This window comes from Aphelocoma coerulescens, chromosome 27 (assembly GCF_041296385.1).
Source record: "Aphelocoma coerulescens isolate FSJ_1873_10779 chromosome 27, UR_Acoe_1.0, whole genome shotgun sequence".
NCBI classification, from domain to species: Eukaryota; Metazoa; Chordata; class Aves; order Passeriformes; family Corvidae; genus Aphelocoma; species Aphelocoma coerulescens.
In genome coordinates, this window is record NC_091040.1 from 395,531 (window position 1) to 413,659 (window position 18,129).

General features: G+C 44.2%; 1 protein-coding gene across 5 annotated transcripts in view; it reads left to right on the forward strand.

Annotated features, from left to right (window-relative positions):
• Nucleotides 1-1,209: 1,209 nt before the first annotated feature.
• Nucleotides 1,210-18,129, forward strand: part of MAP3K3 (mitogen-activated protein kinase kinase kinase 3) — a 37,390-nt gene continuing 20,470 nt past the window's right edge. For 3 of the 5 annotated variants that reach the window (XM_068996721.1, XM_068996723.1, XM_068996722.1), the window contains exons 1-6: nt 1,210-1,395; nt 8,000-8,121; nt 8,619-8,708; nt 11,511-11,551; nt 14,545-14,644; nt 15,670-15,783. In XM_068996721.1, the coding sequence (XP_068852822.1) occupies nt 1,392-1,395; nt 8,000-8,121; nt 8,619-8,708; nt 11,511-11,551; nt 14,545-14,644; nt 15,670-15,783 (471 nt within the window). In that variant the 5' untranslated portion in view covers nt 1,210-1,391. The remainder of the gene's footprint in view (nt 1,396-7,999; nt 8,122-8,618; nt 8,709-11,510; nt 11,552-14,544; nt 14,645-15,669; nt 15,784-18,129) is intronic. The other 2 variants (XM_068996724.1, XM_068996725.1) reach the window with 1 other exon arrangement.

Sequence of the window (18,129 nt, forward strand, 5' to 3'; positions counted from 1 at the left end):
GTGTCTCCTACCATCTGCCAGGAGCTCCTGGCTCCTGTCCCAAGCTGCCACTCACTGGTCTAATATCTTTTGGACTCAGTAAACTGAATTTCTCCACAAAGGACATGGAGCCATTCTCATTTAACAGGACTTCAACTGAGAATTTTATGTGCAAACATGTAGGAACTTCAAGATAAGGAAAAATAACAAGTGGTGAGGTGATGATGGAGAGGTTTGAAATCAGGGCTGGTGTGGTGGGGAATTGATACTAAATTTCTGCCTCCCAGGGCGCAGGGTGGGCTCTTCCCTCTTGTAGAAAAACCTTTTTATAATGAACTTGGCACAAAGAGCGAGCATTAAAATCAAATCTGGTGATGAACAGAAGTGGGAGGCTTCAATAATATGAGGGAACTGGAGTATCTTGGAGACTGGATGACTGAAGAGCGAGAAATAGAAATGAGATGAGATGAAATGTGGCAGCAGAGAATGCAAGGATGTGAATTTATGGGCAAGGGGAAATTTGGGAAGGATACCAAGAGTGTTTTATTGGAAATTAGTGAGGAAGGGAAACTGAGATTTAGTGGTTAATAAAGGATAGTGGTGAGCCATCATGAAGCTGTGAAAAAGCGTATCAAAAAGTGGTTCCAAGATCAGTAATGATGCTGTCGAATGAGAGAGGAATTCGAATTGGAACAGGGGCAAAAAGCTACCAGGATGACACCACAAATACAAGGCTCGTATTAAGGAGGGAAAGTGGCTGGATTTCTATTACAATGAAGTCTGAAAGGGGATATGATCTGCTTTCCTGCAGATACAGCGCGGGCAGAAGGACAAAACCTGATTTTTCCTTTCTGGGACCCGGCCCACGGGCGGGGCCGAGCCGCCGTCCGTCACGCTGATTGACAGCCGCGGAGGCGTGGCCTGGCGTGCCCCGCCTCCCGTGGGGCGAGGGGGCGTGGCTCTGCCGCGGCGCACCGGGCCCCCGTGATTGACAGCCGGCTCCGCGGGGAGGCGGGGCGGGCGGCGCGGCTGCTCGCGCGCCCATTGGCCGGCAGCGCCGTCGGGTGGGCTCCCCGGCGGCGCTGATTGGCGGGCGGCGGCGGGTGCCGCTGTGATTGGCAGGAGGCGGCGGGTGCGCGGCGGCCGCCGAGCGGTTTGTTTTGCGGGCGGCGGCGGCGGGACCGGCCCGGACGGACCGGGGGGCCCGGGACGCACCGGGAGCGCCCGCGCCCCTCCCACCCCCCGCCCGCCGCTCCCGGAGCGCGGCCGCCGGGAGGAGGCGGCGGCGCGGGGCCTGGGAATGTGGCGGCGGCGGCTCTGAGCCCTCCCCCTCGGCCCGGCCGCCATGGAGCCGCGGCGGTGACAGCGCCGTCCCGCAGCTCCCGCCGCGAGCGGGGCCGCCGCCCGCAGCCATGGGTGAGAAGCGGCAGAGAAACGCCGGGAACCGGGGCCGCGTCAGGGGCCGGGGACGGAGGGGGCGGGCAGGGGGTGGCGGCGGCGCGGACGAGCTCCCGGGATGGCAGCGGGGGCTCCCCGCGGTGCGGGGCGCTCGGGCCGGTGCGCGGTCCCCGGAGCGCCGGACGGAGCTGCCGCGGCCGCGCTCCCCGCGGGCCGGCCCCGGGCATCGGCCGCGCCGCGGGGAAAGGGTGGATTTTCGCGGATTGGGTTAAAACGGTAAAAATCGGTTTACGGAAAACGTACGGTGCCCTAGGCTTTTACTAAACTTGGCCAGACAGAGCCGGCGGGGATCAGCGGGTCGGACTGAGCTCAGGGAGCTCGCTCAGCCTCCAGGAGAGGTTGGCTCTTCTTGAGACGGGAATTGTTGTGCTCTAGCTTAACTGGGGAAATTTTTGGTATTAATCGCAGCTTCGGAGTCCATCAAAATAGATTTTCCTTTATGGAGCTCCCCCGAGTTCTCATTTGCCATTCTTAGCCCAGACAGCAACATGTAAAAACAAGCAAAGGAGTTGGAAGAGCTCTTTTTCGAGAGGGAGATGTTGTTATGAGGAGTTGCTATGACTGAATTTGATTGATTAATTCAAATTAATTTGGATTTGGACTGTATGTCCTATGTAAAGAACTGCTTGTGGAGGGGATCTTGTGTTTCCTAATTCCTTTTTCAGCTTAAAGAGAGGTTCTAGAATTAAACTTTTAATTGTTCTAAACCAGAACTTACTCATATTTGCATATTGGCAAGGGAATCCCTGCTGTTCTAAGTGTGGAGTTTCATGGCTTCATGGGCTATAGCTTTAATATGTGTTCCCTACAATCAAGTTTAGTTTTCTAAGACTCTCCTTCATTGAGTCTGCATGCATGATTAGCTTTTATACTTTAAATTCAAAAAGCATTGCAAATGTTACTCTATAGCTGCTTCAATATCTCTTTACTCTGCTTTGATTTGGTAAATACAACAAATTCATGCAACTCTATCGCTAAATTTCTCTGCTACAAAGAGAGGAATAGTGCAATCCGCTCTGTTTAGAGCAGCAAGGTGGTTCATAAACTTAAAATGGTTTAGAAGTAAGAAGTTGGATTTCCATTAAAGTGTTTTCCAATGGCAGTTGGACCTGCGTTTGTAAACATGTGAGTGCAGAATGAAAAAATACAATTTCATGGACCACACCACCATAGCATTTTGTGTATCGTGGCACAGCTGCAACCAGATCCCTTTATAATGGGAAAAACCTAAGTTCATTCAGCAACTATAATCAAATAATCTGATTAATAATGGGTAATGGGCTGTATATCACGCTCTGATTTTCTTTAATCGGGTGTTTTGTAACCCACCTGAAGGACACGTGGGGTGGTTGATGTCAGAGTTTGCTGGAGCTCTGGTGGTTCAGCCAGGGCTCACCTGGAGTAGATCCGAGCCCTGCACAGCCGGGACAATTCCTGAGGTTTATTTCCCTGCAGACACTCCTTGGCAGGCTTGAGAATAGGGCTCTTCAGGATCTCTGCCTCCCTCACACGCTGTGCCTGTGCAGGGGTGAGCGGTGCTGGGGTCGAGGTGTGCAGGCCCTGCTCGCTCCAGTCGTTCCCTCGATCTGCTCGGTTTTCCTGCCTGTGTCACTTCCTTCCCTTGGCTCACACGCACCCAGTGACACCGGGGGGAGGGAGCAGGGCTGAGCCTGCAGGTTAGGACCAGCTCAAATCCCAAATCCCATTTTTGTCCTTTAATTTGTGAATGAGAAGAGGGATCCTGAATATATCCCACAAGGGTCAGCCCTGTAGAGCTCTCTGATTTTTCCTCACTCGACAGACCAGGTCATTTTTGATTTCCCAAAGCTGGGGCACAGCAGCATTTTGGTACCACTTAAACTGCCCACAGCAAAGGACTCAAAATGAAACTCTTTCCAAGACCTTTTTGAGACCTTTACCATAGACACAGTTTTGTCTAAAATTTCTTCATTGCCCCTGGATCTGCCAATCACTTGCCCAAACCAGCTTTGCTGTTGCAGTGGTAGATAACAAATACACAGATTTATTCACTTTTTTCTCTTTTAAACCAATGTGTCATCGTGGCTCCCGCTATCACACCACATAAAACATGATCCTGGGTTAGGGGGGTTCACAGACTTCCTGTTTTTATCCATGTGCAGATCCTTTCGCTGTTCTTTGTGATTTTTTTTTTTTTTCCAAACTGTTTCCATTTCTGACTTGTTCAGACCTGTGTAGCAAACCACGGATTTGTTGAAGTAAATGCTTTGTGGAGAGGAATAACTTTCTCTGTGAGCAGCAGTTTGCTTTTATCGAAGTTATAAAAATCCTTGAGTGTAGTTTTTAAAACATGAAAAGCATTTCCTGGACAACATCTTTCCCGCACAAAGCAGAACTGTGTTTCCCAGACCTACTGGAGACCAGGCAAAACAGGGTCTCTCAGTGCACTCCAAAACTTGCTTCGTTTTCATTTGTAGCAGCTTCTGCATTGTGTGATTAATGTAACGCTGCTCCACGTGCTTCTCCAAGTCAGTCTATGGAAATCCTCTGTGTGGATGGAAATAAAGGAGTACTCATGCTTCTCAACATTAAATCTATCACAGTGCTGTCCTCACTGGAGACAGTTTTTCCCTACACTAGCTCAGATCAATATTTGACTTTATTTTATATTTTTAAGAGGTAAATACTCTGTCATGTCCTACCTCATCAACATAGGGATGAATTACAGGATGTATGGTTTAGTAGTAGTAAGACTACTCAGTGTAAGACTACTAAAAATGTATGATAAGATTCAAACTCACCTGAAGTTGTTCCATCACCTTTGTTAGAACATGAACTGTTCCAGTTTAATGAAGATAAATAGTATTTCAGTGTTAGAGCGACTGCAGTGAGTGAGATACAGACCTCGCAGGGCGCTAACTGGGGTTCATAGAATGTCTGGAGTAGGAGGGAACCCACAGGGATCATGGAGTCCACCTCCTGGTCCTGCTCAGGACACCCCAACAATCCCACCCTGTGCCTGAGAGTGTTGAGCTCTAGTGTTTGCCAGATGCTGCCCTTTAGAGTTTGTGTTGTTAATTCACAAGTTGCCTCAGCTAATAAATAAATTCTCTTTGTAGTCGAGCTACAGGCAGTAGTAAGGGACACGTAGTTGGCTGGACGTGTCCTCTGTGACACAAGTGAGTGACTGAGCAAGCTGACTACACACAGCCTGGAACCCGGGATCAAACACCTGTAGCCAGCCGTTGTAACCACTGATTTTTGCTTTCCAGTGATGATACTGTTTAAAGGAGAATTCTTATTCCCAGACATATTCTTTGATTGACTTGATTTCTTGTCATGAGCCCTCAGTTATAAACTGCTTTCATAGCTGGTTTGCTTCTTGCCCAAAGGAACTCTGCCAAGACAAGCTCTTCTTCATCCTCCTGGTATCTGGCCAAACCCAAACTGCACTGTAGTGGAAAACTTGTATCCCAGCTCTTCCCTGAGTGTTTTGGGTGGTAGGAACCTCAGGGATGTTCCAGGCCATAGGTTGTAGTGTTTTGTGGTGCACAGTTTCAGCCTTTGCCTGCAAGGTGACTCCAAGGTTGTGCTTAATGCCATCAAAGTGAAAGAGTACCAGAAAATTGGAGACACTCCAGTAAAGGTAAAGGTTAAACGTTCAACTGTAAGTTGGAAACTTTAAAAAAAAAAAAGAAAAAGTTGTGCCGTTGCCTACCTGGAACTTTAGCTTCATTCACAGCTGTTTCTTCACATTTTTGTCCCACAAGGGGTTACTTAGTGCTGAGATAGATCCCAGCAATTATTTCCTTTGGCTGATGTGCTTCTCAAAAAGCAGCCTCTTGCTTTGGTTGTGTTACTTACACCCCTCGCTTCTTTCCACACAGTTGGAATGTCAAGGAGTGCTCTCTCTTCGCCACTGCCACAATGTGGTTATTGTCTTATTTGGCTTGTCTTGGACAGCAGAGATTTGGTGGGTTTTGATTTGGACTTTTTTATATTCTCTGCTCTGCGTTCCTTTTTTAAGAGTTTTTCTGTAATTAACACCTTCTGCAGATCCATTGGGAGATTTCATTCCCTTCCATGATCTGGTCTAGGCTTGATGTTTCTGGTTTTTGGTGTAACATTCTGAAGTCCACAGTGGATGTATCTCAGATGTTGGGTGCTCTCAGGACGGAGTAAGGACTCACCTTCCAGTGCCTGAAGGGAGCCTGCAAGAAAGACAGAGAGAGGCTTTGCAAGGGCCTGGATGGACAGGACACAGGGAATGGCTTCAAACTGCCAGAGGGCAGGGATAGATGGGATATGGGAAGAAATTCCTCCCTGTGAGGGTGGGGTGGCCCTGGCACAGTGTGCCCAGAGCAGCTGGGGCTGCCCCTGGATCCCTGGCAGTGCCCAAGGCCAGGCTGGACATTGGGGCTGGGAGCAGCCTGGGACAGTGGGAGGTGTCCCTGACCATGGCAGGGGTGGCACTGGGCGGGCTTTGAGGTCCCTTCCAACCCAAACCATTTTGGGATCCTGTGAAACCTAAAATAGACCTGGGCAGAAACTATTGGTTGCAGCAAAGATAATCCTAGTGTGACTTCTGTTCTGACTGGGACTTCTTCAGATGTTTCCTCCTTGCAAATAGGTGTATTTTTCCCCTGTTTTGCTTCTAACCTTTGGCAGGATTTGCTCCCTGTGTGCTTTACAAGCCATGTGTGTCCCACATCAGTCATCTTTAAGCATTGCGAAAATCTAGTTTGTTATTCAGACATTGATTAATTATTAAGCCAGTCTTCTGCATAAAACATAAGCTAACTGCTTTGGAGAGACTCATGAACAAATGCACGACATGAAATTGCAGAAACAAATAGTCCCAATGAGTCCCTTTTACAGAGAAATACAGATGCGAGTCAGTCCATCATTTGATGTTCAGCAGCTGTTCCCAGGACAACTCTTCCAAATGCAAGTGATTACCCATCAAACCAGTGCCATGAATGAGGGATGAGTGTGTAGCCATGGTGGTTTTTTAAAATTAAGTTTCAGTTATTGACAAATCAGCTTCAAAAACACTTATTTAAATTCAAACTCCTCAAAGTGACATATTGAGGGAAGAAAGGAGGAGCTGTGCATATCAGGCACTGCACACCTGACACACCATTGTGTGAGTAAGGCTGTGATGGCCTCATCTGGTTCACATCACTTCCAAAAGTCCCAATTACCAAAAACAAAAAAAAGCTTTACATTCAAAACTAGGGTTCAGGTCCTCCCAGACTCTTTCAGAAAGGGCAGATTCTCCTGGGCATGTCCAGAGCTGATCAAATCATTGCTTCAAATTCCATGCCTAAATAATGCCTTAATATCAGGAAGGATTTAACTGGGTGTATTACTTGCCAAGGAAACAGCACTTTATCCCTAAAACCTTTTTGAGTCTTGATACGTGAGACACCAGCCAGCCAATCCAGTGGGCAGGAATGTGCCAGGAGCAGAGTGACAGCATGAGGTGCTGCTTTGTTAGCTGTGGCACAGTGCCTGGCAGCCAAGTGCCCAGAGCAATCCCATTTTGGACAAAACTTCTCTTGGCAGCTTCCTTTACCTTTTGCAGTATCAAGGAATTTAAGGTGGTTATCCTTGCTCAAGTAAAGGATTCATTTCCGTAGCTTGTAGACCTTCATGCACCATCCATCACAGCCCAGCCACTGTGCATTTCTGTCCTTTTACATCTTTGGTTTTTTCTCTAAACATTGCACAAAGTTCTGCTAAATATCTCTTCTCAAAACTAACAGGCAATGGGAGAGAATACTTTAAATTGGTTACATCAGGAATCTTCAGAAAGTAATTCTTAGTGGAACATACAAGAAAAAAGTCAGTGTGTGTTTTTATATTGCTGCAAGGCAAGAAGCCTTGAATTGAACCTGCTGCATTGTACTTTGCCAGCAGACGGTGTTCTTAGTGCTGGACAACTTGAACCTGTTCAGCAGATCGTGAAATCTCATGAAATGGTTTGAATTTTATTCCATCAGCTTGTTCCGAGGGAAGAGAGAAATGTGTTGGGGCAATCAGTGCAAGTGGATTTGTGTTCAGAGATACTCCAAGATGATTCTTCATCCAGATTTTCATTTCTCTTTCTACTGGCCGTGGTTTGTTCCACTAGCAAGCAAGAATTCAGAGTTAACAGGATATAAAATGGGAAAGAATAGACTTCTACCGGGTTTTCCTTGGCAGAAGCACATCAGTTTGCCCTTCCTAAATGACCTGTGATGGTCTAGCAAATCTGTCCAAGTTTTACTGTTTGTTGTGAAGCCTTTTGAACAGAATTAGGGACTGGGGATATTCATTCTCATCCTTACTCTGGCCAGATCCTTCTATGACATTGGACAAGTGACTTAACATTTATCTGTCAGTTTATTATGTCATGATATTTGGTTAAGTTTGGGCTTTTTTATGACTAAATGAAATCACAATGTATTTGCAAAGGTCCTAAAAAGGATTGTTGTTCCATGAGCCAGCAGAAAACCAGTGCAGAACTGTCAGAGGTGCAGAAATGCCATGGTTGATGCTCACCCAGAGAACTTACTCCTAAAATTCTTGTGCATCACAGATGAACAAGAGGCCTTGAAATCCATCATGAAAGACCTGGTGGCACTCCAGATGGGCAGACGTCACCGGCTGCCTGGGTATGACACCATGAAGAATAAAGACACTGCTCACTCCAACAAACAGGTAATGGGCCAGTTAGTGAGTACCTGAACTGGTGACCTGGAGGCAGAGGGGACAGAGCAGGTGGACAGAGGATCTGCTCCCTTGGCTCTGTCCTGTGCTTCCAACAGCCAAAGCATCAGGTGTGAATTAGATCCTCCTTGGTCCTGCTCAGGCTGTGGCAAATATGGTAGCTTTTCTATTTTTTATGCTTTTATGTAAGATTTTATGTATTTTATATATAATATAACATAGTATAAATTTTATATATTTTATATTGTATATGCTCTATATTTATTTTTAAATAAAATATTTAATATACATTACATTATATATGTGTATATATATGTATATACATGTATATACATGTATTTGATAATTTGCAACATCTTAGTATACTGCATTCTCCCCACATGTATTTTTGATGGGGTTTGGTCTGCCCAGCTAAAAAATTTAGCAAGTAGCTTTCTGATTTCACAGTCATATTTCCATTTTTAAAGTGATTTTATTGTTTTTTAAAGAAAAAGCACAATGCCAGCAGTCCCCCCCTCTTGGGCAGCCCAGCAATAATGAACCAGTGTGCCTCTGCAGTGGAAGAAAAAAAAATTCCGGTGAGAAAGCTGGTTTCATTTCCATATTAGCAGTTATAAATTAGGAGTATGTCTTCAGGTTGTGTGCAGTGACTTTATGGATTTCCTTTAAGCAGGTGGGAGGCCAGGAAGGCTTTTCTTCCCTGTCTCTGTCCTGATGTAGCAGTGTGTGCACATTTGTTGTAGGGTCAGGACAAGGGGAAAAGGCCTTAAGCTGAAGGAGGGCAGGGTTAGGTGGGATATTGGGAAGGAGTTCCTGGCTGTGAGGGTGGGCAGGCCCTGGCACAGGGTGCCCAGAGCAGCTGTGGCTGCCCCTGGATCCCTGCAAGTGTCCCAGGCCAGGCTGGATGGGGCTGGGAGCACCCTGGGATAGTGGAAGGTGTCCCTGCCCATGGCAGGGGTGGGGGGACTGGGTGGGCTTTGAGGTCCCTCCCAACCCAAACCAGTCTGTGATTCCCAAGGTAATGAGTGGTGGAGTCAATGCTTTGAAGTCTCTTTAGGTTCATTCCACATTCCTCCAGACTTTTTTTGGAGAAAATGATGGTATTGATGTTCTGGTAAAACATGAATAATGCAGCTTTGTCTGGAGATGCTCAATGTCATTTAAATTAAATGCTTCAAAGCAAAAGCAACAATTCTAGTCAAGAACTGTTTGTCCATTACTGTCGTTCAAAATTAAATCAAGTTACTGGCAGCAAGACTGACATGAGCAGGAGAAGTTTCCTATGTCAGTAAAATAACTCTTCTCAGTTTTATTCCTGTAACAGGTTTAAGCTTTTTGGAGCGGGCTTTGAAGTTCATGTCTGTCTTCCTTATGCTTTGCCTGTTCATAATCTACTTGTTCAGCTGGATCTGGGATTTCCTTGAATGTGTTGGACAAATCTGTAGATGAAGTAGTACAAAATCCTTTCCAAATCACTTTGAAACAGAAATTCAGAGATGCCTTAAATCAAAATCTGTAATTGTGATTTATGATACCACGTCACAGAACTGGAACACTGAAGTGCTAAACTTGGATTTGCCTTTTTAATCATCTCTGAGGACAGTTTATGCAATTGCTTTAAGAAGTAGTGGATTCACTGCTTTCAAGGGAAACTGAAAGCACTGGATGCTTAACTCCTCTAGGTTCTCTCTGGAATGGGAACACCAAGATCACTCTGAACACCTTTTCTTAGATCTTTGATTAGACATGAATGGGCAATGTCAGGTCCTTTTGGAAAAATCAAGCAATAAATGCCAAATTCCATCCCCTTTTTCTTTTTACTCCAAATTACAGGCTTCAAAGCAAGCAATGGAGTTGAGAAAGTGGCTGTAGTTGCTTGGGTACCAGCAAGTTAGGTTTCCAAAGAGCCCTGGGGATCTTCTAGTGTTGTCTAATTTCAACTGGTGAGAGCTGTGTCAGTTGGCTGCTCCAGGGCCTAAACCACATCTTGAGGTCAGAAATTTAATATGAAAAATGGTTTGAATTCCATTGCATCCAAACTGTTCTGTTTAGTTCCTTTAGGCTGTGCTACTTAAAATAGTATAATGTTAAAACAAAACCAGAGCCTTACTTTCCTGAAAATCCTGATACAGAGCAATCATTCCTTCATGCAATATGTCTAAGAACAACTTTTTGATCAGGAGTTGGCTGGTAGACATCTTTTATAGGATGTTATTCTGTTTGCTGCATTGTTCCTTTACTGCTCAGTTCAGATGAGTTCCCCAGAATTTGTTTCATTTTGGAGTAATTCTGGACTAAGTTCTTTCTCTTCCCACATCTAAAAAAATGCCCTTTAAAGTTAGGTGTGAATGACCCACCTGCAGCTGGTTGTTGCTGGGATTGGGAAGGTCATTTTCCCTGGTCCATGCTGTCCCTCCAGCACTGCTGCAGGAATCCTGTGTCCTCCTAGGGCCTCCGTGGGTGCTTTTGAACTGCATTCATGACCACTGGGCCTGCCAGAAACTTCCTCCAGCTAAAGAGCATTTCCTGGCCATGTTTTTTTGAAGTTCCTAGATGTATGATTGCCTATTGTCTGAGGCTTTCACAGATGGCTTAATCTATTCCAATCACATAAATTGTGCAGCAGAAATGATGGAGTCTTATCAGAGCAGATTTTTCCCTTTTATTTCTGTCTTTCTGACCTAAATTGGGGTTTGAACTTCGATGTCCAGAGTTGAAAGTTCAGCTTGCTGACTCTTCCATGCCACAGAGCATCTTCTGAGTTTACAGTGACTGCACAGGTTGCACAGTCAGTGCCTTTAACCATCCAGGTGGAGGTAATGACCCCTTTGATGAAACCTTAGAGCTTTAAAAGGTGACACAGAATCAGCCTATTTGTAACTCAGCTTGAGTTCCAGGGGCTGCATTTTTGTAAAAGCAGAGATTTAGTCCGTGTCTTAAGAATAAAGAATAATAAATTGGAATAAAAATTAAAAATAGGAGTAAGAATAAAGAATGTAGCACATTCTCTCTCTCTCTTTTTGCCATGCATGCTTTGAGCATGCTTAAAGAAAATTAACTTCAGATTAATAAGCAGTTAGGACTGAATTTCAGATTATTCCCATGCAGTGTTAAAGATTAATTTTCTTTAAAGTTTATTTCAGTGCCCTCTGTTTAAGTGACAGTTTACAAAAATTACATCTTAGTTTTTACCCTTTTCCTTCTCTTTCTCCTTCAGCAATTTCGCCATTCCTCACATGGTGTGTTCATGTATCAGCCACATGTTTCCACAGTCTGCTTCAGCTTCCGTGGAGAAAGTTAAAATATTAAAATCATGATATGATGCTTTTGTGTGTGCCAGAGTTTGATTGTGAGCTCACCTTTTGTTCTTTCTCCTGCAGAATGATGTCAGGATAAAGTTTGAACATAATGGGGAGAGACGGTAAGTTGGCCTTCACTGCTTTGGTTCTCTGCTTAGGAGAGTAATTTAGTGATCAGTAATTTAGCTTAAATATTTTGTTGGCTTTGCTTTCCTTTTTCCTGAATGAAAATCACACAGTGAAGGCAATAGCAAACAGGTCACACACAACTTGGTTATTTTTAGAGATCAGTGTGTCATAAAACACTGATTTATTTCCATAATATTTATTTGTAAGTGAACTGCAGCATTTTTAAAAGCTGTCCACCCTGAAATAAGTTCAGCCTGAAAGTCTTATTTCAGATGTGTTCCCATTTTGTTTCATTTAACTAAAACCAAATGAAGCTGATCAAATTAGTGTCATTCTTTTCTAGTTTCTCACTTCCTGATGCCCTGTCGTTATCACTGCCCTGCTGTGATTGAGCAATAGATACAAGGGAAGATTTTTTTTCACTGGTGTAAAAGCTTCTTTGTTATTTCCTCTGATATTTGGTTTTGAGAGACATTCTTTTACAAGAAAACCCAGAAATAACTGAAATAGCAGTTTCAGTTTTTTACAGCATTGTTTGCAATGGATAGATTTGCTGAAATATTTCAAAGTAGGTCTCAAAAAGCCTCTTATTTGCCATCAGATTGAGAGGAACTCTCGAAACGTTTATTGACTGGTGGCTGTGTGAAGACTCAGGAAGTCTCCAGGCTTGTCTGTGGTCTCTGAGGCTGTTCTCACTGAGGGAAAAAGAGATCTTGATGCTGGGTTATAATGTCCATATTTTGGAAGGTATTAATTGGGTTGTAAGCATGAATGTATGTGCCATCTTCACAGCCATCTTGTGGGAATCCTTTGGTTTCTCCCAGGCCAGACAGTACTTCCAACATGAAGTAGTTCACAGTTTCATGATAAAATCCGAATTTAATGTCAATGGTACAGGAGTACAAGTTGTCTGTAGTGATCCTCACAGCCTGTTCTAGGAGAGGTTATTGGCTGAGTTGTTGAAGCTCCTCCTTTGTAAGATTTTGGGATTTCTGTTAGGAAAGCAGAAGTGTTCTTTGTTGGAAAAGCAGGCTGTGGAGAATAATTTATACTCTTCCTCAAATCTTGAACTGTTTCTTTCACTGAAGTCCTACATGATGAATTCTGTCACTGACTTTTTGTGCTGTGAGAGAAATGTGACACATAATCATTGCTGGGATCTGCTTCCTCCTTTGTCAGCCAGGTCTGCTCAGCACTCTCCTGTGTCAGGGGCTTTCTTGGGATGACACCAGAGCCACAGTGGGACATGTCACAATTTCTTATCACACCATGTCAGGACAGGGGAAGTCGGCAACAAAATCCTGTCACCACAGGCCTGTCTGCTGGGTGCATTTCACGTGGCATGGAGCTCAGGGGGGCAGAAGGGTTTTTTTTCTGTTTTTTTTCCTAAAATGAAAAGTTGATTGTGTGTCAGTCTAATTATGCAGTTGTGCTTGCCTGAATTCCCTGCTCCCAGCACAGTGTGCAGTTCCAGACAGGGAGCTTGCACCAGAATGTCAGTGTGTGTGCTTGGTTTCACAGGCGCTGCCAGATCTAACCACAAATATTTAAGGTGGTCAGGCAGGAATGGGCTTCTTAAACCCTGCAGTCCAGGATTTTGTGTTACAGGAGTGCACTGAGTTTTTAAACTAATAGAATTTGTGGCACCTGAGAACAGCTCTGCTTTTGAATGCACTGAGTGTAGAATGGAAGCCTTTATAAGGGACTGAGAGCTGCATTGCATTTGTGTGGTGCCAGAGCACTGTAATTTCATGTATGGGTTTCTTAGGAATATGTAGAAAATGTTATTGTGGGCTGCTTTTTAACAAGGACAATTATTTCCAAATAGCTGAACGTTGTAGGTCCGGTAGCAAGATAACCCTTCATGGGAAGGGCTGGGGAAGCCAACTAACACAAGGGTTATTTAAAACAAAAGCTGCATCGCTTGGAAGGATACCCAGGGCTGATGAAGCTGTATTGATGGGTGGATGGATGATTGGGAAACTGAGCCTTCTCTCCAAAGCACGGGTTCATTACAGAATCACAGAATCCCAGGATGGTTTGGGTTGGAAGGGACCTCAAAGACCCAGTGCCACCCCTGCCATGGGCAGGGACACCTTCCACTATCCCAGATTACTCCAAGCCCTGACCAACCTGGCCTTGGGTGCTTCCAGGGATGGGGCAGACACAGCTTCTATCTATTGCCCCTACAGAAAGCCACTCTCCCTCCCTTTCCTCACAAGCTCATGTGAGATAATTCAGGATTTCACTGAGTTGCCTCTATGAGCAAGACGGGTCTGGAGTTTCCATAGTCCACTCAGTAACTTGGAAGTGCAAACAGTCCCTTGACCATTCGTAGTGTGCTGATGTAGCAAAAGAAATAGGAAGAAGATATATATAAATAAACTGAAAGTTCTTTGGTTGAAATTGATTTTTTTTCCTAGAAGTTAACTAGCAAAAATTGCATCGGAAACAGCACTAATCTTCCAATTGAGGACAAAAAGTATAACCAGATATTATAATAGTTCATGTGTGAAGAGGATCTTGGATTGTTTAGCCTGGAGAAGAGGAGTCTCAGGGGAGACCTTGTTGTATCCTGTTATTTCTGCTTTGTGACAAGTTTGTTAATTGGTGCTCACAATCCAGCTCTTTGTGGCAGTATCTCAGCTGTGCCAGAGCAGGTGGTATTTTTTAAGCCAAGGTGCATGGGGCATTTGTATCCTGTTATGTGAAAGACATTTATTCAAAAAAGGATACTTTTCTGCCCGGGACAAAGGGATTCTATTTGAAATCTCCAGCTGAGTGTTGCATTTTGGCAAACTCTATGGAAATGGGCCAGAGATCAATAATTCCTTATTGAAATAATACATATAAATTTGAAAGGTTCACTACCTGCTTGAGGATGAAAGGAGACCATTCAAATGTGGGTTTAATGGCTCAGCCATCTGATTTGATTGCATTATCAGGTGTATCTCTGAACTGAGTCCGTGGTTTTCTTTCCTCCCAGGATTATCCCATTCGTCCGTCCCGTGCGCTATGAAGACGTGCAGCAGAAAGTGAAAACAGCCTTTGGGCAGCCCCTGGACCTCCACTACATGAACAACGAGGTACTGAGCTGTCAGTGGTCTCTGGATGATACATCCTTTCCCCATCCCAAATTCTGTACCCAGAAAATTAATTTTCGGGTCTTCCTTTAATACAAGCCAGTGTTGAATCCCTGACCCAATGGCAAATGTGCTGATCCCGATAAAACATCTCACTGCTGTGTGTGTTGTACAAACATCAGCATCTTGTTCCCTTGTCCTGGTGTTGCTTAGGACACTCTCTTGGGAAAGTAAAAAAAAAATATTTGAAGTATTTTGCTTTCAAAGCAACTCTTGCAGGCCAGTCTGTGCAGTGAGAGGGTGGCTGTGGGCACTGCCATTGGGAGAGGAGGTGACACAGGGAGCAGCTTTTGTCACTGTTAATAATCAGAAGTATTTTGGTGGCTTTCTCATCCTGGACACACTGGCTTTTCCTTGTTTTTGGTTTTTTTTTTTTGTTGTGGTGTTGCCCTAATGAGAGAGATGCAAAACCCCAATCACCAGAGAGAGTGGGACAAAAGTGAGAGTTCTTTGTTAATAAAATTCCCGTTTTAAGGTGTGAGTGGGCTGTAAAATAGAGGCTGTCTCAGCCTGATTTCATGGAGTCTTAACAGCAAGTTTTAAATTGTAATTTGATTCCCTCTTTCAAAGTCTTTATCTTCTTCTTTCTACCTGAAACCGAATTTTCACTTGATCATTAGGTCTGGATTCATAAGTATTCTGAGATCGTATTCTCATCAGAGAGTCAGGGGCTGACTTGTTCTTTGCAAACAGCAAATCCAGGTAGCAATTAATGCAATTAATACTTTCATGGGTGGTGCTTTAGAGAATTCGCATAGGGTCAGCCGTTTCTCTGACATGGGAGTAAAACCTGATTAAAAAGGACAGTAAGACAGTATTGGAATGAAAATTTGTGGAATAACTGAGCAACCAGAATCCTGTTTCATATTCTGGTATTTTTCTAATGTTTGTTCAAATACCTAATGTAGAAGTAGACTTATTTTTTTCTGTCTTTTCTAATGATTTTTTTCCTGTTCTTTACTTTGCAGCTCTCTATTCCTCTGAAAAACCAAGATGACCTGGATAAAGCTGTGGATCTCTTAGACCGGAGCTCAAATGTGAAAAGCCTGAGGATACTATTGCTGTCCCAGGACAGAAACCATGTAGGTAACAACTTCTGGGACTGCAGCAAAATGAAGGGGTTTACCCCTCAAGACTCTAAAGCAGGGTGGCAGCATTACCTGAGAGTAACAGGGATTATAAAATCACTCTTCCCAGGTGTAAATGCACGTGTTTATCCTCTTTGCTTTGGCTCAGCTATAGGTATCTTTTTGTGTTGGGACTTTTTTTCCTGACTTTAGCAGCTGTTAGGGGGCTAAAACATTGCAGCTTTTTAAGCTGTCATGTGAAGGCCATTTTATATCGAATACCCAGTGGCTGTAGGCAGAAAACACTTGATGAGTTTGGTTTGCAGAGAACTTTTATTACCTTTGATTAATAGCAGAGTGTTGAAAATGTGTGGAATTATTTTGCCTTTGGAGCACAGGTTGTCCTTGAAGAAAAGCCTTTAGCACTTCTTTCCTGGGTGAGAAGCCTGGGGACAGCTCCCAGTGATTTTTCAGCTCTGTAGCCCTGATGCACTGAGTCCAGCCTGACTCTGTGGAAACTGAGTTGCCTTTGCTAATGGTGCTGTATTCACACCTAAGATGAATTGGTTTGTGTCTTGGTTCACTCTCATCTACCACAGGTGGCTGTGGCAGTGAGTATCAATGTACTTCGCTTTTTTCAGCAGAAAAGATCATAATATGAAAAATAAATCTTTTAAGTCAAGCTCCCAAAGATGCCCGTTTTGGACAATGAATGAAGTGCAAGCTGAAGATGGCAAAAAGAGTCAGAAGTTTCCCTTATTCCTGATCTGTGACTGGAAAACACAGTTCACTCAACCAGTATCTCTATTTTTTTTTTTTTCTTCAGAATTAATCTCATGCAGCTTTTCAAGCCAAAGACCTCAATAGCTTAGATACTTGTTTTGTTAATTACCACATTCTCCTGAAGAGTGTGACACAAAAAGCTGTGCTGTTGGTAGTAGCTTGTCAATCTGGAATGTTCATCCCTATTCAAGTTCTGTAGGCTGGGAGCTCAACTCTTGAAATAATCACACCTGTAATTCTTGGAACTGTCATGATAACGTAAATGTACTTCTAGCTGTTCTTTAATTTGATGATCCATAGTAATGGAAGTACAAAGACCTTCAGGAGTGTTAACAGCCCTTTCCCAAATGACTGGGAAGGTCTAGGAGAGGATGATGCTGTTCCTTGTCCTGTGCCCTTTCCCTGAGCATTTGTTGCTGCCTCTTCTGAAGACAATACTTGGCAAGAAAGTCTTTGGTCTGACCTGGTGGTCTGTGTTGTCAGGAAATATCCTGTAAAAGGTGGCCTCAACTTTCGGTACAACACAGTCAGACAATTCTCTTTCCGAGCCCTCGCTTCATGTCAGTGCCTCCAGGCTGCAGCCAGCTGTCAAATGATACCATCTAACTTTGCATAACCAGTAAACACTTGGTAAATCTCACCCTGCACCAGCCAGTAGCCACTGCTGGTGTTGTCCGTTTATTAGCTGTTTTTTCCTCTTTTACTCAAAGCAGAAACAAACAGCGAAGCCTTCAGTAAGTGCCACTGTTTCCCCCCCTCTCCTCCAACTTCCTCTGCTGCTCTGAGTTGCCTGACAGGAGAGCCCTCCGTGGGATAAAGCCCACAAGCCTGAAGGAGGTTTCTTGGCTGCATGATCTCATCCCACTGAGGGAGCGGGAAGCATTATTTTCCTGAAGTACAGGATGCAGATTTTGTTTTGGTTGTGCTCTTTTCTTTTTCTGGGGATGGAAAAGTGACTTTGGCACAAATGTGTACAGAAAGCAAATGAACTTTGCAGCAGTAGCTGGGTCTGTTGTACCAGGAGCCTGTGTTTGTGAGCAGCATTCAGATTAATTTTCTTATGTCTCTTTCTGTGACTCGTTTCTTTTCTCAGTCGGTTCACGCCTGTTGCCAGTCTTTTCTTCATGTTTAGAAACTAGTGGGGAGAACTGGTGAAGTTGGAACACCTGTAATACCAAAACCAGACTGTCCGTCAACGGGGTGACCTCTGCACCCTTTATCCAGCTCCCATGAACCTGCCCATGGTGGAGGTTATGTGATTTAAATCAGGCTCTCTCCCTACTCCTTTCAAGTGTATGTACTTATTAAATGAGCAGCCATTCAGTGCTTTATTATCAAATTAAAGTTTTTGGAATAGTCACACCTTGTTTGCCTGTCATGTTCAAATAATTTTCAGAAGTCGGAACTTATTTCCCTGAGGTGTCTTTGGTTATGTTCTTCTCAAATAAGATAAATTCTGTAACTCGAGGAAGGGAATATTACACCTGCTTGTAAAACAAGGTGTGTTGGGTCAAGGTTAAAATTGAAAGTGTCTGTAGGTATTGAGCCCCTGCTGTAACACAGGATCTCATTGGCTTG